The sequence below is a fragment of the Oncorhynchus keta genome, chromosome 11 (genome assembly GCF_023373465.1).
Source record: "Oncorhynchus keta strain PuntledgeMale-10-30-2019 chromosome 11, Oket_V2, whole genome shotgun sequence".
In the NCBI taxonomy this organism is placed as follows: domain Eukaryota; kingdom Metazoa; phylum Chordata; class Actinopteri; order Salmoniformes; family Salmonidae; genus Oncorhynchus; species Oncorhynchus keta.
Genome location: NC_068431.1, coordinates 36831219 through 36849113, shown reverse-complemented (window position 1 = coordinate 36849113; position 17895 = coordinate 36831219). Strand labels below are relative to the sequence as shown.

The 17895-nt window shown below is 45.0% G+C and overlaps 2 protein-coding genes across 3 annotated transcripts in view; both read left to right on the top strand.

Moving 5' to 3' along the window:
* The first annotated feature begins 2216 nt into the window (after positions 1–2216).
* LOC118390145 (uncharacterized) lies at positions 2217–10357 on the top strand. The gene is made up of 3 exons (XM_035780410.2): positions 2217–2549; positions 8433–9419; positions 9535–10357. The coding sequence occupies exons 2-3, from the start codon at positions 8442–8444 to the stop codon at positions 9544–9546; spliced, it is 990 nt and encodes a 329-aa protein (XP_035636303.1). The 5' UTR covers positions 2217–2549; positions 8433–8441; the 3' UTR covers positions 9547–10357.
* Positions 10358–15269: 4912 nt separating this feature from the next.
* LOC127906168 (uncharacterized) overlaps positions 15270–17895 on the top strand; it is a 150536-nt gene continuing 147910 nt past the window's right edge. For both annotated transcript variants that reach the window (XR_008060536.1, XM_052457049.1), the window contains exon 1: positions 15270–15725. The gene's annotated coding sequence lies outside the window, so the exon portion shown is untranslated. The remainder of the gene's footprint in view (positions 15726–17895) is intronic.

The following is a 17895-nucleotide window of genomic DNA, read 5'->3' as shown; positions in this document are numbered from 1 at the left end:
TTTTGATTTCTACATATTCTACACCTTTGAGTGATAGGGGACTGCTTACAATGTGCATAAACCACGGTATATGGCTACCCATCTACATCGCTCCGGCCACATGTTATGCCCACTAACGTTTCTTCTCCATGATGAGTCAGGATTTGCCTCCCTCCTCGACAACTTCTGGAATGCGAACACATTCTGACTGTTCTGATTGATCTCAAAACCCGATGGGTTTGTGATTAAACGGTGGGTTGGGCCAGAGCCGGCCTACATGATGACGGTATCGACTTTGATACTCTGACTGGTTAGATTTGTTAGAGACAATCCAATCGCTGATGAATTTGTTTTGTTACGACGGCCCTCGTTTTGACGTAACACCAACAACTTCTATGATAGCAGATTCATACTAAATGTATGTAGCGTTCAATAGAGCAGTGGAATTCAATTGAAGATGGGTCGTCAGGCAAAAAGTAAACACCAGCCTGTCCTGTACATGGTTCCTATTAGGAATTAACTTATTAAACAATGAGCTACATGTGTTTGGTCTAACATATACAGACTTTGTCTGTTAAACCCAAAAAGCAATGTTTAGTTTGGCATTATGATGACTGAATTGTACATCTTGATGTGTGGTCTTATGTGTGCTTGTGTAAATAAATAATGGTTTTAGTGTTGTTTTATGTCTAAATGTACTTCGGTTTTTACATACAACACTTTTACATACAACACGTAACATGACCTCATTACCAACTGCACATATGAACATGGACAGAAATCCTTGAGCTTGATCCCCTTGGTTGATGGTTTCAGGATTGAGAGAAAATCTTAACGTTTAATTGAATGTTCATAGTATTGTGAATGACTACACATAGTAAAGGAATAATATGTTGTCATGATCAGCGATGATCTCATTCTGTATTCTCTGCAATAAACATCCATCATTTTTGCTGCATTTCCAACTCCTGGCTGGTTTAAGAAAAGTCATACAAAGAAACATTATGAAAGCACAAACAATATACAACTCAGAGGAGTACATATAGTTTTATCAAAAGGCGTAGAGGTTGAAATGATGGTCCTGGGAGGGAAGACCTATGTCATGACTGCACAGGGGGATAGAGCCCTATGTCATGACTGCACAGTGGGATAGAGCCCTATGTCATGACTGCACAGTGGGATAGAGCCCTATGTCATGACTGCAGAGTGGGATAGAGCCCTATGTCATGACTGCACAGTGGGATAGAGCCCTATGTCATGACTGCACAGTGGGATAGAGCCCTATGTCATGACTGCACAGTGGGATAGAGCCCTATGTCATGACTGCACAGTGGGATAGAGCCCTATGTCATGACTGCACAGTGGGATAGAGCCCTATGTCATGACTGCACAGTGGGATAGAGCCCTATGACATGACTGCACAGTGGGATAGAGCCCTATGTCATGACTGCACAGTGGGATAGAGCCCTATATCATGACTGCACAGTGGGATAGAGCTACAGAACACTAAGAGCTAGGAACTATACCATCCAGTGAAATTGGAGTATGCTTATTTAGGATGCACACTAAGCATCTTTCGTAAGGCTACAATCCTGAGTTTGTATTTCAGCCAAACAGCAGCCCCACCACTTGATTTAGTAGAAAGCTGAGGGGTGGGGCTGGAGAAATGTAACCACTCTCAAAATCAAAGACTGGGCCAATGGATGCAAGGACTGACAATCCATAAACATTAAGCATAATTACATATTTTGAAGCTATACATTGACTCAACTGACAAAAAAAAAGAGACAATATCACCTATTTTGCTTGGCTTATTATAGGGTAATTAGGCAGCTGTAGTCCAAACCTATTAAGTGTATATTCTTAAAGAATAAATGGGTATATCATTATTCAAAATGTGTCTTCAAGGTAATACATGAGTAATTACATTGGTGTGAGTATAAGGCAAATTCTATGCACATAAATAATTACTAATAAATAAAACACCTAAAAGCAATTTTGGTTATCTGCCGTCTGTAATATATAATCTGCCATGTAGGATTATATATGAGTGAATGCGTGATATTGCCCATCCTAATGGAGAGGACACTATCTGAACTGTATTTTGAGCGCGAAGGCTCCGCTTATTAAACTATAACTAATTTGAACATTGGTCTGCATTGTTTTATTTAGATAAGGATTCCGTGGGCGTGGTTTGACTGTACTAAATCTGATTGGTTTGAGAGTCTATCAGTCAAGGTAGCAGTAGCGCTACAGGCTTTTAGAGATACTTCATTTAATAACTGTTACTGGTGAGCTGTCATTGACATCGAACGATCAAGCTATTTTAAAAAAATCTGAAACTAACCAGTAGCAGGTGTCTTCGACCACGCTCAAAGAGTCAGCCATCCAGCCTTGGTCATTTTTCTATTCGATTTGCGGCAAAACGGAAACGTCTGAGCAATTAGGCTACTGGTTGATTTGCATCTTGTAACAACACTATTTCATTGCACACAATGCAGGACACAGCATCACCAAGAATCAGATTCATTACGCGTTTCACGGATTTCCAAGAAGACCTATAACGAAAGGTAAAACTTGGATAAAGAAACGCATGGCATTGACACATTTTATTGTACTGCTAATAATTATACATTTGTCAATTTACTATGTTTTGATGTGTATATGCGCCAGGCGCCCACTAGAACTCGCGTTAAAGCCCATTGGACATAGTCGGTATGAATTAAACAGTCCTGACCCCACTTTTAAATGCATATTTATGAATTTACAAGTGAAAGACTGTGATCCATATGGAAATAATGCAACCGTTTGCCTCCACAGTTATTGCGACGTGTCATTGTATTTCTACAACGAATCTAGGATAAATGTCATAAAATGGATATGGAAATGATCAAAATATAAGGGTCCGTTTTGTTTCAAATATGGATATTGCTGTAGTCCAGTTACTTTTGTGCTGTTGAGCCCACGAGGGCGGGGCCAGCCCAAATATATGTGGGGAGGGAAAAACGAAGACAACAAATCCTTCAAATGTAGGCCACCGTGCATGACCCAAATCCTTTTGCGAGTGTATATGGAACACGGCGTTCCCCCCGCCCCTCGTCACCGTTCCAGAGCAAATCTTTCTGTGTATAAGTAGGTTATCACGCATATATAAGATTATAAAGGGGATTCCTCCTATTGCTGTTATTTCACTGTCTATAATGACGATGGCAACAAACACACAAAGTATTTTAAAGAAACAAAATAACAAATATATTGTGAATCAAAATGCTAAATATGTATGCCATTTAGAAAGTCATGCTAGCCATACTTATTGCAGTGAGCAGGGTGAGGTTTGTATAAAAGTATCGTGGCTCAAGCTTGGCATTTGTTGCAAGGCCAATAGATTGTGCTGTTGTGTGACAGATCTTTTGTTTTGGCCCCCTGGCAGTGTGATCAGTCTGCCTCTGACCTACTTTCCTCCTAACTTCATACCTGTAAAGCCATTTATCTCCCTGGGGTTGGAGGAGCAGCACACAGCATCTTCAACTGGACCCAATTTTACCCTTGTTGTCAGCATCTGGTCAACCTATATTGGACACTGGTCAACTTACTGTACACTGATTGTACAAAACATTAAGGACACCTACCTAATATTGATATTCACCCTCTGAATGGCACACATACACAATCCTTGTCTCAATTGTCTCAAGGCCTAGAAATCATTCTTTAACCTGTCTCTTCCACTTCATCTACACTAATTGATGTGGATTTAACAAGTGATATAAAATTAAGCTTTATTTATACAGCAAATTTCAGACATGGAACACAGCGGCAGGTAGCCTAGTGGTTAGAGAATTGTACGAGTAACTGAAAGGTTGCAAGATCAAATCCCCGAGCCGACAAGGTAAAAATCTGTCGTTCTGCACTTTTCTTCAGAAGGGTTCACCATAGAAGTTTTTTGTGCAGTGGGGAAAGTGCCTGTGAACAGGGAGTGATTAACAATAGCTTGCATTTCTTCAGATATGCAATTGAAAACTGTTTTAATGAAGGTGGCGGGGATAGGATCGAGCAGGCAGGTAGAAGGTTTAAGTTGTGATATCACTATTCTGAGCATGTCTGTGTCAACCAGGGAAAATAAATCCATAGAGCCTTTGCGTGGTAGGCTAGGGCACAGGTCAAACTTCTCATTAGGTCTTGCTTAACTGATACCCAGCCTAATGTTTGTTATCTTATCTCTGAAATATGCCGCAAACTCATCACATTTACATATGGAAGAAAGTTCACATAAGTTTGCAGGGGTAGGATTTATCAGCCCATTAATGTTCGAGAAGAGCACACTCAAATTGTTCTGATTATTAGGGATCAAGTTAGAAAAATTAGCCCGTCTGGTATTTCTAATTGCTTTATTGCTCTCTCAGAATATCATAATAGACCTGCAACTTTGATTTCCTTCACTTCTGCTATTCTGCAATTTCCCTTTAATCTATTAGTTTCCTCACTCATCCCAGGGGCTCTCCTTTTGAATGTGGCCTTTTTCAACTTTACTGGAGCTGTAGCATCAATGGTTGCCCTAAATGTTCTATTAATATGATCTACTAAATTATCAAAAGAGGAAGGCAGATGATGATAGATGATGGAGTATTGCTCATACATACACTCAATGAAATCTGTGGAGGTAAGATCTTCAGTGGTAAGATAGCATTTCTTAACTTCTTGAGTGTAGGGGGCAGGATTTTTCGTTTTTGACTAAAAAACAGGAGAACAGGAGGGGGCCAGAGATACAGTGCCTTGCGAAAGTATTCGGCCCCCTTGAACTTTGCGACCTTTTGCCACATTTCAGGCTTCAAACATAAAGATAAAAAACTGTATGTTTTTGTGAAGAATCAACAACAAGTGGGACACAATCATGAAGTGGAATGACATTTATTGGATATTTGAAACTTTTTGAACAAATCAAAAACTGAAAAATTGGGCGTGCAAAATTATTCAGCCCCCTTAAGTTAATACTTTGTAGCGCCACCTTTTGCTGCGATTACAGCTGTAAGTCGCTTGGGGTATGTCGCTATCAGTTTTGCAGATTGAGAGACTGACATTTTTTCCCATTCCTCCTTGCAAAACAACTCGAGCTCAGTGAGGTTGGATGGAGAGCATTTGTGAACAGCAGTTTTCAGTTCTTTCCACAGATTCTCGATTGGATTCAGGTCTGGACTTTGACTTGGCCATTCTAACACCTGGATATGTTTATTTTTGAACCATTCCATTGTAGATTTTGCTTTATGTTTTGGATCATTGTCTTGTTGGAAGACAAATCTCCGTCCCAGTCTCAGGTCTTTTGCAGACTCCATCAGGTTTTCTTCCAGAATGGTCCTGTATTTGGCTCCATCCATCTTCCCATCAATTTTAACCATCTTCCCTGTCCCTGCTGAAGAAAAGCAGGCCCAAACCATGATGCTGCCACCACCATGTTTGACAGTGGGGATGGTGTGTTCAGGGTGATGAGCTGTGTTGCTTTTACGCCAAACATAACGTTTTGCATTGTTGCCAAAAAGTTCAATTTTGGTTTCATCTGACCAGAGCACCTTCTTCCACATGTTTGGTGTGTCTCCCAGGTGGCTTGTGGCAAACTTTAAACAACACTTTTTATGGATCTCTTTAAGAAATGGCTTTCTTCTTGCCACTCTTCCATAAAGGCCAGATTTGTGCAATATACGACTGATTGTTGTCCTATGGACAGAGTCTCCCACCTCAGCTGTAGATCTCTGCAGTTCATCCAGAGTGATCATGGGTCTCTTGGCTGCATCTCTGATCAGTCTTCTCCTTGTATGAGCTGAAAGTGTGGTGTGTTCCTTGTTCTTCATGATGCTCTCTGCGCTTTTAACGGACCTCTGAGACTATCACAGTGCAGGTGCATTTATACAGAGACTTGATTACACACAGGTGGATTGTATTTATCATCATTAGTCATTTAGGTCAACATTGGATCATTCAGAGATCCTCACTGAACTTCTGGAGAGAGTTTGCTGCACTGAAAGTAAAGGGGCTGAATAATTTTGCACGCCCAATTTTTCAGTTTTTGATTTGTTAAAAAAGTTTGAAATATCCAATAAATGTCGTTCCACTTCATGATTGTGTCCCACTTGTTGTTGATTCTTCACAAAAAAATACAGTTTTATATCTTTATGTTTGAAACCTGAAATGTGACAAAAGGTCGCAAAGTTCAAGGGGGCCGAATACTTTCGCAAGGAACTGTAACTATTATCTTCCCTGCGCTAACGAGGGTCTTTAAAAAAAATTGTGGTCCTCCCTCAGTTCCTCAAATCGCCTAAAGCGAAGGTTCTTAAAACCTATGTGAGTGAGGATGGTGTCAATATTGGAGTAGTTGGCCAGAACCGTGGGCAGGAGAGATTTGATGTCATGGACATGGGCTCCTGGGTAACAGTGGACCTTGGTCGGTCCACAGACCATAGGCAGGCCAAAATCTCTCACCATCGGGCTGCCCACAATGATGGGGGTAGTGATAGAATCTGATGGATTACCTGCTGACTCCCGGGGCTCGTAGGTCCGTCTGAAGTGGGGCAAAGCTGTTTGATAGCTGGATCGGATCTTCTTGGACAGACGGGTGGCCAGACTGCCTCCCCGATCTCCTACGCCTTGCAAGTGTCCTGTCTCCCATGGGCCATGGAGTTGAGCCTAACGTCTGTCCGTTGGATTGGGACAGATCAACGCCGCCGACTCATCAACAGCTTTGCTATAGGAGGAATTTTAAACAGAGATTTGGTTTGCCTGGGTTACAGCAAGGTCGGTGTACTTAGAAAGCAGGTTTTCCTGTTCTTGAGCTGAGCTAACAGCCAGAGAATCTCTTCCCTAAGATGCTTGATGGTGGTGCATTTAGGGGAGACAAATCCCTGTCCAGTTTCCAGGTCCACCGTATCTTCATCTTGTGATTGTGTGGAAATCTCATCTCATACCTTAAGTCTTTATGCCCAGCGGTGGATAAAAACACCTGTGGGTTAGCACTGCTCCATTTTCATGATGGCTAGCACTGCTCCATTTTCATGATGGCTAGCACTGCTCCATTTTCATGATGGCAAGCACTGCTCCATTTTCATGATGGCTAGCACTGCTCCATTTTCATGATGGCTAGCACTGCTCCATTTTCATGATGGCAAGCACTGCTCCATTTTCATGATGGCTAGCACTGCTCCATTTTCATGATGGCTAGCACTGCTCCATTTTCATGATGGCTAGCACTGCTCCATTTTCATGATGGCTAGCACTGCTCCATTTTCATGATGGCAAGCACTGCTCCATTTTCATGATGGCTAGCACTGCTCCATTTTCATGATGGCTAGCACTGCTCCATTTTCATGATGGCCAGCACTGCTCCATTTTCATGATGGCTAGCACTGCTCCATTTTCATGATGGCAAGCACTGCTCCATTTTCATGATGGCTAGCACTGCTCCATTTTCATGATGGCTAGCACTGCTCCATTTTCATGATGGCAAGCACTGCTCCATTTTCATGATGGCAAGCACTGCTCCATTTTCATGATGACTAGCACTGCTCCATTTTCATGATGGCTAGCACTGCTCCATTTTCATGATGGCTAGCACTGCTCCATTTTCATGATGGCTAGCACTGCTCCATTTTCATGATGGCAAGCACTGCTCCATTTTCATGATGACTAGCACTGCTCCATTTTCATGATGGCTAGCACTGCTCCATTTTCATGATGGCTAGCACTGCTCCATTTTCATGATGGCTAGCACTGCTCCATTTTCATGATGGCAAGCACTGCTCCGTTTTCATGATGGCTAGCAGCTAACTGCTACTTAACAGGAATCCGGGACACAAACTTGTGGTCCCAACCGCGTCACGAATCAGTAGCAATACAAAAACTTGAGCTATTATTGAAAACTATTTAATTTAAGTGATTTCATAAAAACAACAAACCGAGTGTAGGCAGTACACTGTACTGTTGCGTGCTCTGATGACGTCTGTTCAATAAGGGATCATAGCTTTCACCTGGATTCACCTGGTCAGTCTATGTCATGGAAAGAGCAGGTGTCCTTAATGTTTTGTGCACTCAGTGTATATCTGTACTATACAGCTGCTTATGGCTATTTCTGAGAAGAGGAAACCCCTAAACTAATTATTGTGGTCAGGTCAGGACAGCATACTTAATATGTTGCTTAGCAGAGAGGAACTGGACAGGACATGCGATTCTAAGTGAGGAAAAATACAAACAGCTGTGAATTTACATGTATTTGATTGACACATCTTAGGCAGAAAAGCAGGACGTACATTTAAGCAAAGTAGAACAACCTCCAACAACCTCCAGTAGAATAACCTCTGCCACAATAACATTACTGGATATATTTGGAAATGGTTTCCGATATTTGAAGCCTGGTTTTACCAATTGGGGGTTAACCAAAATGTTATATTTAACTGTGTTTGGTGTGTTTTCAGAGGCCAGCCATGGAGGACAGGAGACGTCCCCCTACAGTGCCCTTAGTGGTCAAAACTGAGCCAGACACAGAGACCCGTAGGGTGAGAGAGGAGGAACAGCCTACCATTCCCATCAGGGTTAAAAAAGAGGACCTCTCTGAAGTGCCCCTCAAATTGCCCAGATTCAAGTATGTGGACTTCCCTTCGCTACACCAGTGCATCCAGCAGCTCACCGTGCCACCCCTGGACAGCTGGCTGGAGGGCTTTCCCCTGGCTCTGGGAAGACCCTCTGGAGGACACACCCCTGTCACTTCCAAAGAGAGGGTTCCCAAGTTTCGGTATGTAGATTATCCCTCTCTGCACCACTGCATCCAGCAGCTGTCTGTGCCGCCTCTGGAGAGCTGGAGCTCGGGGTTGGCCAGGTCAGGGTGTGGGGTGACAGGGGGACCTGGATCCACCAACTCTCAGCCCAGCTCTGTGAGGGGGAACCGGACAATACCGGGAGATGGTTCAGCATCGGCCTACAAGCAGGACGAGTATACTGCTTTCCCCTTTCCTGGTCCTGACTCCGGCTCCATCCAGTGTGTGACCTCCTCAAACAAGGCATCCCATAAGCCTCAGCGGCTTCAGCTGCTCTTGAGCAGTCCACCCGGATCCAGGCCTGCATTAAGCTCACAGGGGGAAGAGGTTCGCCATAACGTGGTGTGTTCAGATCAGCTGTCTCAAAAGTTCTCTAATCCCAAATCTTGGGTTGCTGGAATGAAGCGTGTCAGAGGAGCGGGACCACTCCATCAGAGCAATAGGAAGTCAGCTGGTGATGATGAATGGCATGCAGACTTTAAAAAATCTACACAAAGTCATCAAGAGGCCCAAATAAACCTAAGTGACTCTCCTGACCTAGGACAAGGGTTTTGGAGAACCATCCCAGAGTCTGTCTGCCCCTTTTGCCAAAAGATGTTTTCAGATCCAGAAGAATTGCAGATCCACCAGAAGAGTCACAGAGAAAAGGTGAGTCTGTAGTACCCTGAACATTTTCTGGATATGTGACAAATTCTTCTTTAACTGATCAAATTATGTATCAAAAAATTATGAATCTTGTCTCATGTTTGTCATATAATTTCAGAAGCCTCATTGATGTCTTGACCAAGGAAATGTACAGCTGACAACAATGAACATCTTAAAAACTGTGCATCTACTTCAGTACTTGCTACACAGGCGTGAACTAGGGCAGGCTTCTCCACAAATTATTGGTCACCTGATAAGAGTTCCACTGAGGTTGTTTTGAGTGTTCAGTGTTTATCTTGATGATCTAAGTGACTGACTACAAACAAACCACTTTAGCGAAGGGCTTCATTCATAATTCAGTCTAGGAATTAAGCTCTCAATGTGAAAGACTGACCTGCATTGGCTCTTGGTGGTCTTACAACTCCTTATTTACCAATGGGTTAATTTGCCAGGAAGTTGTACACATTAGATGAGATATAACAAGGAAATTAGCCATTTGATGTTGTTTAAATTAAAATGTCAGGAATTAGATTGAAATGCATTGTAGTGCATACATTTTTGTATTACTGTAGTTGAGAATTAGGCTTTCATTTATATTCCTTAAAAGGGATGCCAATGTTTTCCTGTTTCCAAGCTGTTTTTGGCAGAAACATGAATAAGTGGGGGTATCAGCACCTTGTTCACTGGAGATGACTGCCTGTTCCAATATTTCAACATAATTATCTAGATTTGGGTGCCTATAAAACCTTTAACATTTGGCTTATGCTGTGAAACAACACTTGCTTCTTTATAATTTCTTATCTAATGTTTTTATGCTTTGTATTTTAATGTTTCTTTTTTACAATGACAATTATATATATATTATTGATTGTATTGTCTAGAAATAACTTTAAACTTTGTTTTCAATTCTGTGTGCATTAAAGATTTTTTAGTAAAGATTACTCTACTTTACATCTCCAACAAATGCTTTACACTTACAAGTGTCACATTCTTTTCAGTACATATTATACACTACAATTTACCCTGTTTTTTCCCCAATTTCATGGTATCCAACAGTCTTGTCTTATCGCTGCTCCTTCCGTTCAGACTCGGGAGAGGCGAAGATCGAGAGCCAAGCGTCCTCCGAAACACAACCCAACCAAGCCGCACTGCTTCTTGACACAATGCCCACTTAACCCTGAAGCCAGCCGCACCAATGTGTCAGAGGAAACACCGTACACCTGGCGACTGCGTCAGTGTCCACTGCGCCCGACCCGCCACAGGAGTCGCTAGTGCGCCGTTCCTGCCGGACAAACCCTCCCCTAACCCAGACGACGTTGGGCCAATCGTGCGCCGCCCCATGGGTCTCCCGGTTGTGGCCGGCTGCGACAGAGCCTGGACTCAAACCCAGAATCTCTAGTGGCACAGCTAGTACTCCACTCGAGAGGCCCATAACAAAATGATTTATAATGATGTATGGCTATGATTAAGATCTAGGCCTATAACATTAAAAGTTGTAAAGTAAACCAGTCCAGACCATAACTAAATGTTTTTTATGTAAACAATGTGGCATCACTGTCATCCCACATTAAAAAATACTTACATTTACTGGAATACTACAGTACTTGTAGTAAACTGTAGAATACTATCCTACAAACTGTAGTATCCCTCGAGCATGTGTAGTACATATAGAATGTTGTAGCATACTGTAGAATACTATAGTAAATATTGTAGTATACTGTAGAATACTATAGTAAATAGTACAGTAATGTTTCCAAAAACACTAGTCTGCAAAAACAAAACTTTTTAAACTAAAGTAAATGCTAGTAAAATATTAAAGAAACCCAAGGGGTATGAATACTTTTGCAAGGCACTGTACAGGTTATAGAACATGTGCTCTTTTAGTATTTATCCAGTAGGCTTCCTCAAGGAGATCGCTTCACCTGCTATGTCAAAGATAAAACAAAAAATACTATAGTAAATACTACAGTAATGTCTGCAAAAACACTACAGTAAATACTTCAGTATACTGCAGTATGTAAAACATTACAGTAAATACTACAGTATACAACAAACTGTAAAAATACTACATTACTATAGTATGCACTACAATTATTTTAATACAGGATTTATACTATAGTTAACTGTAAATACTACAGTAAAGTCTCCAAAACCACGACAGTGAATACTATAGTATTTATATCATAATATACTACAGTATTTTTTCCATATGGGATGGCTGTCACGCCCTGGTCTAAGTATTTTGTGTTTATCTTCATGTATTGGGTCAGGCCAGGGTGTGGCATGGGTTTTTGTATGTGGTGTGTATATATTGGGATTGTAGCTAGTGGGGTGATCTAGCAAGGTCTATGGTTGTCTGGAGTGGTTCTCAATCAGAGGCAGGTGTTTATCGTTGTCTCTGATTGGGAACCATATTTAGGCAGCCATATTCTTTGAGTTTGTCGTGGGTGATTGTCCTTAGTGTCCTTGTTCCTGTCTATGTGTTAGTGTACACATGTATAGGCTGTTTCGGTTTTCGTTACGTTTATTGTTTTTTGTCGTGTTTGTATTTAGATTCGTGTTACGTTTGTTTATTAAAACATGGATCGCAATCTACACGCTGCATTTTGGTCCGACTCTCCTTCACCACAAGAGAACCGTTACAGAATCACCCACCACACCCGGACCAAGCAGCGTGTCAACAGGCAGGAGCCACAGGAGAGGCAACAGAGGCAGCAGCAGCAGGAGCAGCAGCAGCTGCAGTGGGAGAGGCTGCACTACCTGGAGAAATGGACATGGGAGGACGAACTGGACGGTAAAGGACCCTGGGCTCAGCCTGGAGAATATCGCCGCCCCAAGGAAGAACTGGAGGCGACGAAAGCTGAGAGGCGCAGGTATGAGGAGGCAGCACGGCATAGTGGATGGAAGCCCGAGAGTCAGCCCCAAAAATGTATTGGGGGGTGGCTCACAGGGAGTAGGGCTATGCTAGGTAGGAGACCTACGCTAACTTCCTGTGGTTACCGGGGGGGGCTAGAGAGACCGGGCAGGCACCGTGTTATGCAGTGGTGCGCACTGTGTCCCCAGTGCGGGTGCATAGCCCGGTGCGGTATATTCCAGCTCCGCGTATCGGCCGGGCTAGATTGAGCGTCGAGCCAAATGCCATGAAGCCGGCTCTACGCATCTGGTCCCCAGTGCGTCTCCTTGGGCCGGCTTACATGGCACCGGCCTTGTGCTCGGTGTCTCCGGTTCGCCTGCATAGCCCAGTGCAGGCTATTCCACCTCGCCGCACTGGCAAGGCGACCGAGAGTATTCAACCAGGTAAGGTTGGGCAGGCTCGGTGCTCAAGAGCTCCAGTGCGCCTGCACGGTCCGGTCTATCCAGTACCACCTCCACACCCCAGCCCTCCGGTAGCAGCTCCCCGCACCAGGCTTCCTGTGCGTGTCCTCGGTTCAGTACCACCAGTGCCAGCACCACGCATCAGGCCTACAGTGCGCCTCCTGTTGGGAGTCTCACGCCTCTCCAGCGCTGTCGGAGCCTTTCTCCTCTCCTGCGCTGCCGGAGTCTCCCGTCTGTTCAGCGCAGCCAGAGCTGCCAGCCTGCATGGAGCAGCCAGAGCTGCCAGCCTGCATGGAGCAGCCAGAGCTGCCAGCCTGCATGGAGCAGTCAGAGCTGTCAGTCTGCATGGAGCAGTCAGAGCTGTCAGTCTGCATGAAACAGCCACAGCTGTCAGTCTGCAAGGAGCTGCCAGTCTGCAAGGAGCTGCCAGTCTGCAAGGAGCTGCCAGTCTGCAAGGAGCTGTCAGTCTGCAAGGAGCTGTCAGTCTGCAAGGAGCTGCCAGTCTGCACGGAGCCGCCAGAGCTGCTAGTCTGTAAGAAGCCGCCAGAGCTGTCAGCCTACATGGAGCAGCCAGAGTCGCCAGTCAGCGTGGAGCAGTCAGAGCCGCCAGTCAGCATGGAGCAGCCAGATCTTTCAGAAGCACAAAGTACATTTGGCAGCAATTACAGCCTCGAGTCTTCTTGGGTATGAGACTACAACTTTGGCACACCTGTATTTGGAGAGTTTCTCCCATTCTTCTCTGCAGATCCTCTCAAGCTCTGTCAGGTTGGATGGGGAGTGTCACTGCACAGCTATTTACAGGTCTCCAGAGATGTTTGATAGAGTTCAAGTCCGGGCTCTGGCTGGGCCCCTCAAGGACATTCAGGGACTTGTCCCGAAGCCACTCGTGCATTGTGTTGGCTGTGTTCTTAGGGTCATTGTCCTGTTGGAAGGTGAACCTTCACTCCAGTCTGAGGTCCTGAGCGCTCTGGAGCAGGTTTTCATCAAGGATCTCTCTGTATTTTGTTCCGTTCATCTTTCCCTCGATCCTGGTGCTGCCACCACCATGCTTCACAGTTGGGTTGGTGCCAGGTTCCCTCCAGACGTGATGCTTGACATTCAAGCCAAAGAGTTCAATCTTGGTTTCATCAGACCAGAGAATCTTGTTTCTCATAGTCCGAGAGTCTTTAGTTGCCTTTTGGCAAACACCATAAGGGCTGTTATGTGACTTACTGAAGAGTCTCCATCTGGCCACTCTACCATGAAGGCCTGATTGATGGAGTGCTGCAGTGATGGTTGTCCTTCTGGAAGGTTCTCCCATCTCCACAGAGGAACTATGGAGGTCTGTCAGAGTGACCATCAGGCCCTTCTCCCCCGATTGCTCAGTTTGGCCGGGCAGCCAGCTCTAGGAAGAGTCTTGGTGGTTCCAAATTCCTCCCATTTAAGAATGGAGGCCACTGTATTCTTGGGGACTTTCAATGCTGCAGAAATGTTTTGGTACCCTTCCCCAGATCTGTGTCTCAACACAATCCTGTCTAGGAGCTATACAGACAATTCCTTCGGCCTCATGGCTTGTTTTTGCTCTGACATGCACTGTCAACAGTGGGAATTTATATAGACACGTGTGTGCCTTTCCAAATCATCTCCAATCAATTTAATTTAACACAAGTGGACAGCTCAAGAATGATCAATGGAAACAGGATGCACCAGAGCTCAATTTCGAGTCTCATAGCATCGACCTCATCTTTACTAGATGCTGTTCTTCCACTAACCTCATTGCAACTCCCCTCCAAGTCTCCGACCACTACCTTGTATCCTTTTCCCTCTCGCTCTCATCCAACACTTCCCACACTGCCCCTACTCGGATGGTATCGCGCCGTCCCAACCTTCGCTCTCTCTCCCCCGCTACTCTCTCCTCTTCCATCCTATCATCTCTTCCCTCTGCTCAAACCTTCTCCAACCTATCTCCTGATTCTGCCTCCTCAACCCTCCTCTCCTCCCTTTCTGCATCCTTTGACTCTCTATGTCCCCTATCCTCCAGGCCGGCTCGGTCCTCCCCTCCCACTCCGTGGCTCGACGACTCATTGCGAGCTCACAGAACAGGGCTCCGGGCAGCCGAGCGGAAATGGAGGAAAACTCGCCTCCCTGCGGACCTGGCATCCTTTCACTCCCTCCTCTCTACATTTTCCTCCTCTGTCTCTGCTGCTAAAGCCACGTTCTACCACTCTAAATTCCAAGCATCTGCCTCTAACCCTAGGAAGCTCTTTGCCACCTTCTCCTCCCTCCTGAATCCTCCTCCCCCTCCCCCCCCTCCTCCCTCTCTGCAGATGACTTCGTCAACCATTTTGAAAAGAAGGTCGACGACATCCGATCCTCGTTTGCTAAGTCAAACGACACCGCTGGTTCTGCTCACACTGCCCTACCCTGTGCTCTGACCTCTTTCTCCCCTCTCTCTCCAGATGAAATCTCGCGTCTTGTGACGGCCGGCCGCCCAACAACCTGCCCGCTTGACCCTATCCCCTCCTCTCTTCTCCAGACCATTTCCGGAGACCTTCTCCTTACCTCACCTCGCTCATCAACTCATCCCTGACCGCTGGCTACGTCCCTTCCGTCTTCAAGAGAGCGAGAGTTGCACCCCTTCTGAAAAAACCTACACTCGATCCCTCCGATGTCAACAACTACAGACCAGTATCCCTTCTTTCTTTTCTCTCCAAAACTCTTGAACGTGCTGTCCTTGGCCAGCTTTACCGCTATCTCTCTCAGAATGACCTTCTTGATCCAAATCAGTCAGGTTTCAAGACTAGTCATTCAACTGAGACTGCTCTTCTCTGCATCACGGAGGCGCTCCGCACTGCTAAAGCTAACTCTCTCTCCTCTGCTCTCATCCTTCTAGACCTATCGGCTGCCTTCGATACTGTGAACCATCAGATCCTCCTCTCCACCCTCTCCGAGTTGGGCATCTCCGGCGCTGCCCACGCTTGGATTGCGTCCTACCTGACAGGTCGCTCCTACCAGGTGGCGTGGCGAGAATCTGTCTCCTCACCACGCGCTCTCACCACTGGTGTCCCCCAGGGCTCTGTTCTAGGCCCTCTCCTATTCTCGCTATACACCAAGTCACTTGGCTCTGTCATAACCTCACATGGTCTCTCTTATCATTGCTATGCAGACGACACACAATTAATCTTCTCCTTTCCCCCTTCTGATGACCAGGTGGCGAATCGCATCTCTGCATGTCTGGCAGACATATCAGTGTGGATGACGGATCACCACCTCAAGCTGAACCTCGGCAAGACGGAGCTGCTCTTCCTCCCGGGGAAGGACTGCCCGTTCCATGATCTCGCCATCACGGTTGACAACTCCATTGTGTCCTCCTCCCAGAGCGCTAAGAACCTTGGCGTGATCCTGGACAACACCCTGTCGTTCTCAACTAACATCAAGGCGGTGGCCCGTTCCTGTAGGTTCATGCTCTACAACATCCGCAGAGTACGACCCTGCCTCACACAGGAAGCGGCGCAGGTCCTAATCCAGGCACTTGTCATCTCCCGTCTGGATTACTGCAACTCGCTGTTGGCTGGGCTCCCTGCCTGTGCCATTAAACCCCTACAACTCATCCAGAACGCCGCAGCCCGTCTGGTGTTCAACCTTCCCAAGTTCTCTCACGTCACCCCGCTCCTCCGCTCTCTCCACTGGCTTCCAGTTGAAGCTCGCATCCGCTACAAGACCATGGTGCTTGCCTACGGAGCTGTGAGGGGAACGGCACCTCAGTACCTCCAGGCTCTGATCAGGCCCTACACCCAAACAAGGGCACTGCGTTCATCCACCTCTGGCCTGCTCGCCTCCCTACCACTGAGGAAGTACAGTTCCCGCTCAGCCCAGTCAAAACTGTTCGCTGCTCTGGCCCCCCAATGGCGGAACAAACTCCCTCACGACGCCAGGACAGCGGAGTCAATCACCACCTTCGGGAGACACCTGAAACCCCACCTCTTTAAGGAATACCTAGGATAGGATAAGTAATCCTTCTCACCCCCCCCCCCCTAAAAGATTTAGATGCACTATTGTAAAGTGGCTGTTCCACTGGATGTCATAAGGTGAATGCACCAATTTGTAAGTCGCTCTGGATAAGAGCGTCTGCTAAATGACTTAAATGTAAATGTAAAAGTTCTGAATACTTATGTAAATAAGTTATTTCAGTTTTTATATTTAATACATTTGCCAAAATCACTAAAAACCTGTTTTTGCTTTGTCATTATGGGGTATTGTGTGTAGATGAGGAATTTTGTATTTATTTAATCAATTTTAGAATAAGGCTGTAACCTAACAAAATGTGGAAAAAGTCAAGGGGTCTGAATACTTTCCGAATGCACTGTACCACCTTGACAACAGGCATGCAAGCTAAGATAGTAGCTAGTTTGTCGAACTCCAACTTGATTAATAGCCTGAATTGGCTTCTTGCTAGCTAGTTATGAGGTAAGGTGATTGGTAACCTATCTGGGCTAGCTAAAGCCAGCTTCATAAAATTGGCTAGTAGTATTACAGAGGACAAGAAGTATTACAGAAAAACAAATGTAAATAAAAAATGTACAGGACAAATCTGAGGGGGCCTGTGTCCCATCTGGTTTGCTTAATATAAGGAATTTGAAATGATTTATACTTTTACTGTGGGTACTTAAGTATATTTCAGTAATTATATTTACTTTTGATACTTTAGTAAAAGTATTTGGTTTTAAGTATACTTAAGTAGTATTTTACTGTGTGACTTCCACTTTTACTTGAGTCATATTCTATTAAGCCACAGTATCTTTACTTTTACTTAAGTATGACAGTTGGGTACTTTTTCCATCACAGAAAGAATGGCGATATTCCAAGGTGGATCAGTGGTTCAAAACTGTTAACTATTGTCGTTCTCTCTCTCTCAAGTCAACTACTCACCACATGTTTTGCACTGCAGTGCTAGCTTGTTGTAGCTTATGCTTTCACTACTAGATTCATTATCTGATCCTTTGATTGGGTGGACAACATGTTGGAGGACGTCCTCTGGAACTTGTCATAATTACTGTGTAAGTCTATGGAAGGGGGTGAGAACTATGAGCCTCCTAGGTTTGTATTGAAGTCACTGTACCCAGAGGACGGAACCTATCTGTCCTCTGCCAACACCATGGTGCTACCCTAAAGAGTGCTGTTGAGG

Excerpts from the sequence above, each read along its gene's own strand:
- LOC118390145 (XM_035780410.2), top strand. The coding sequence starts at position 8,442 with ATGGAGGACAGGAGACGTCCCCCTACAGTGCCCTTAGTGGTCAAAACT.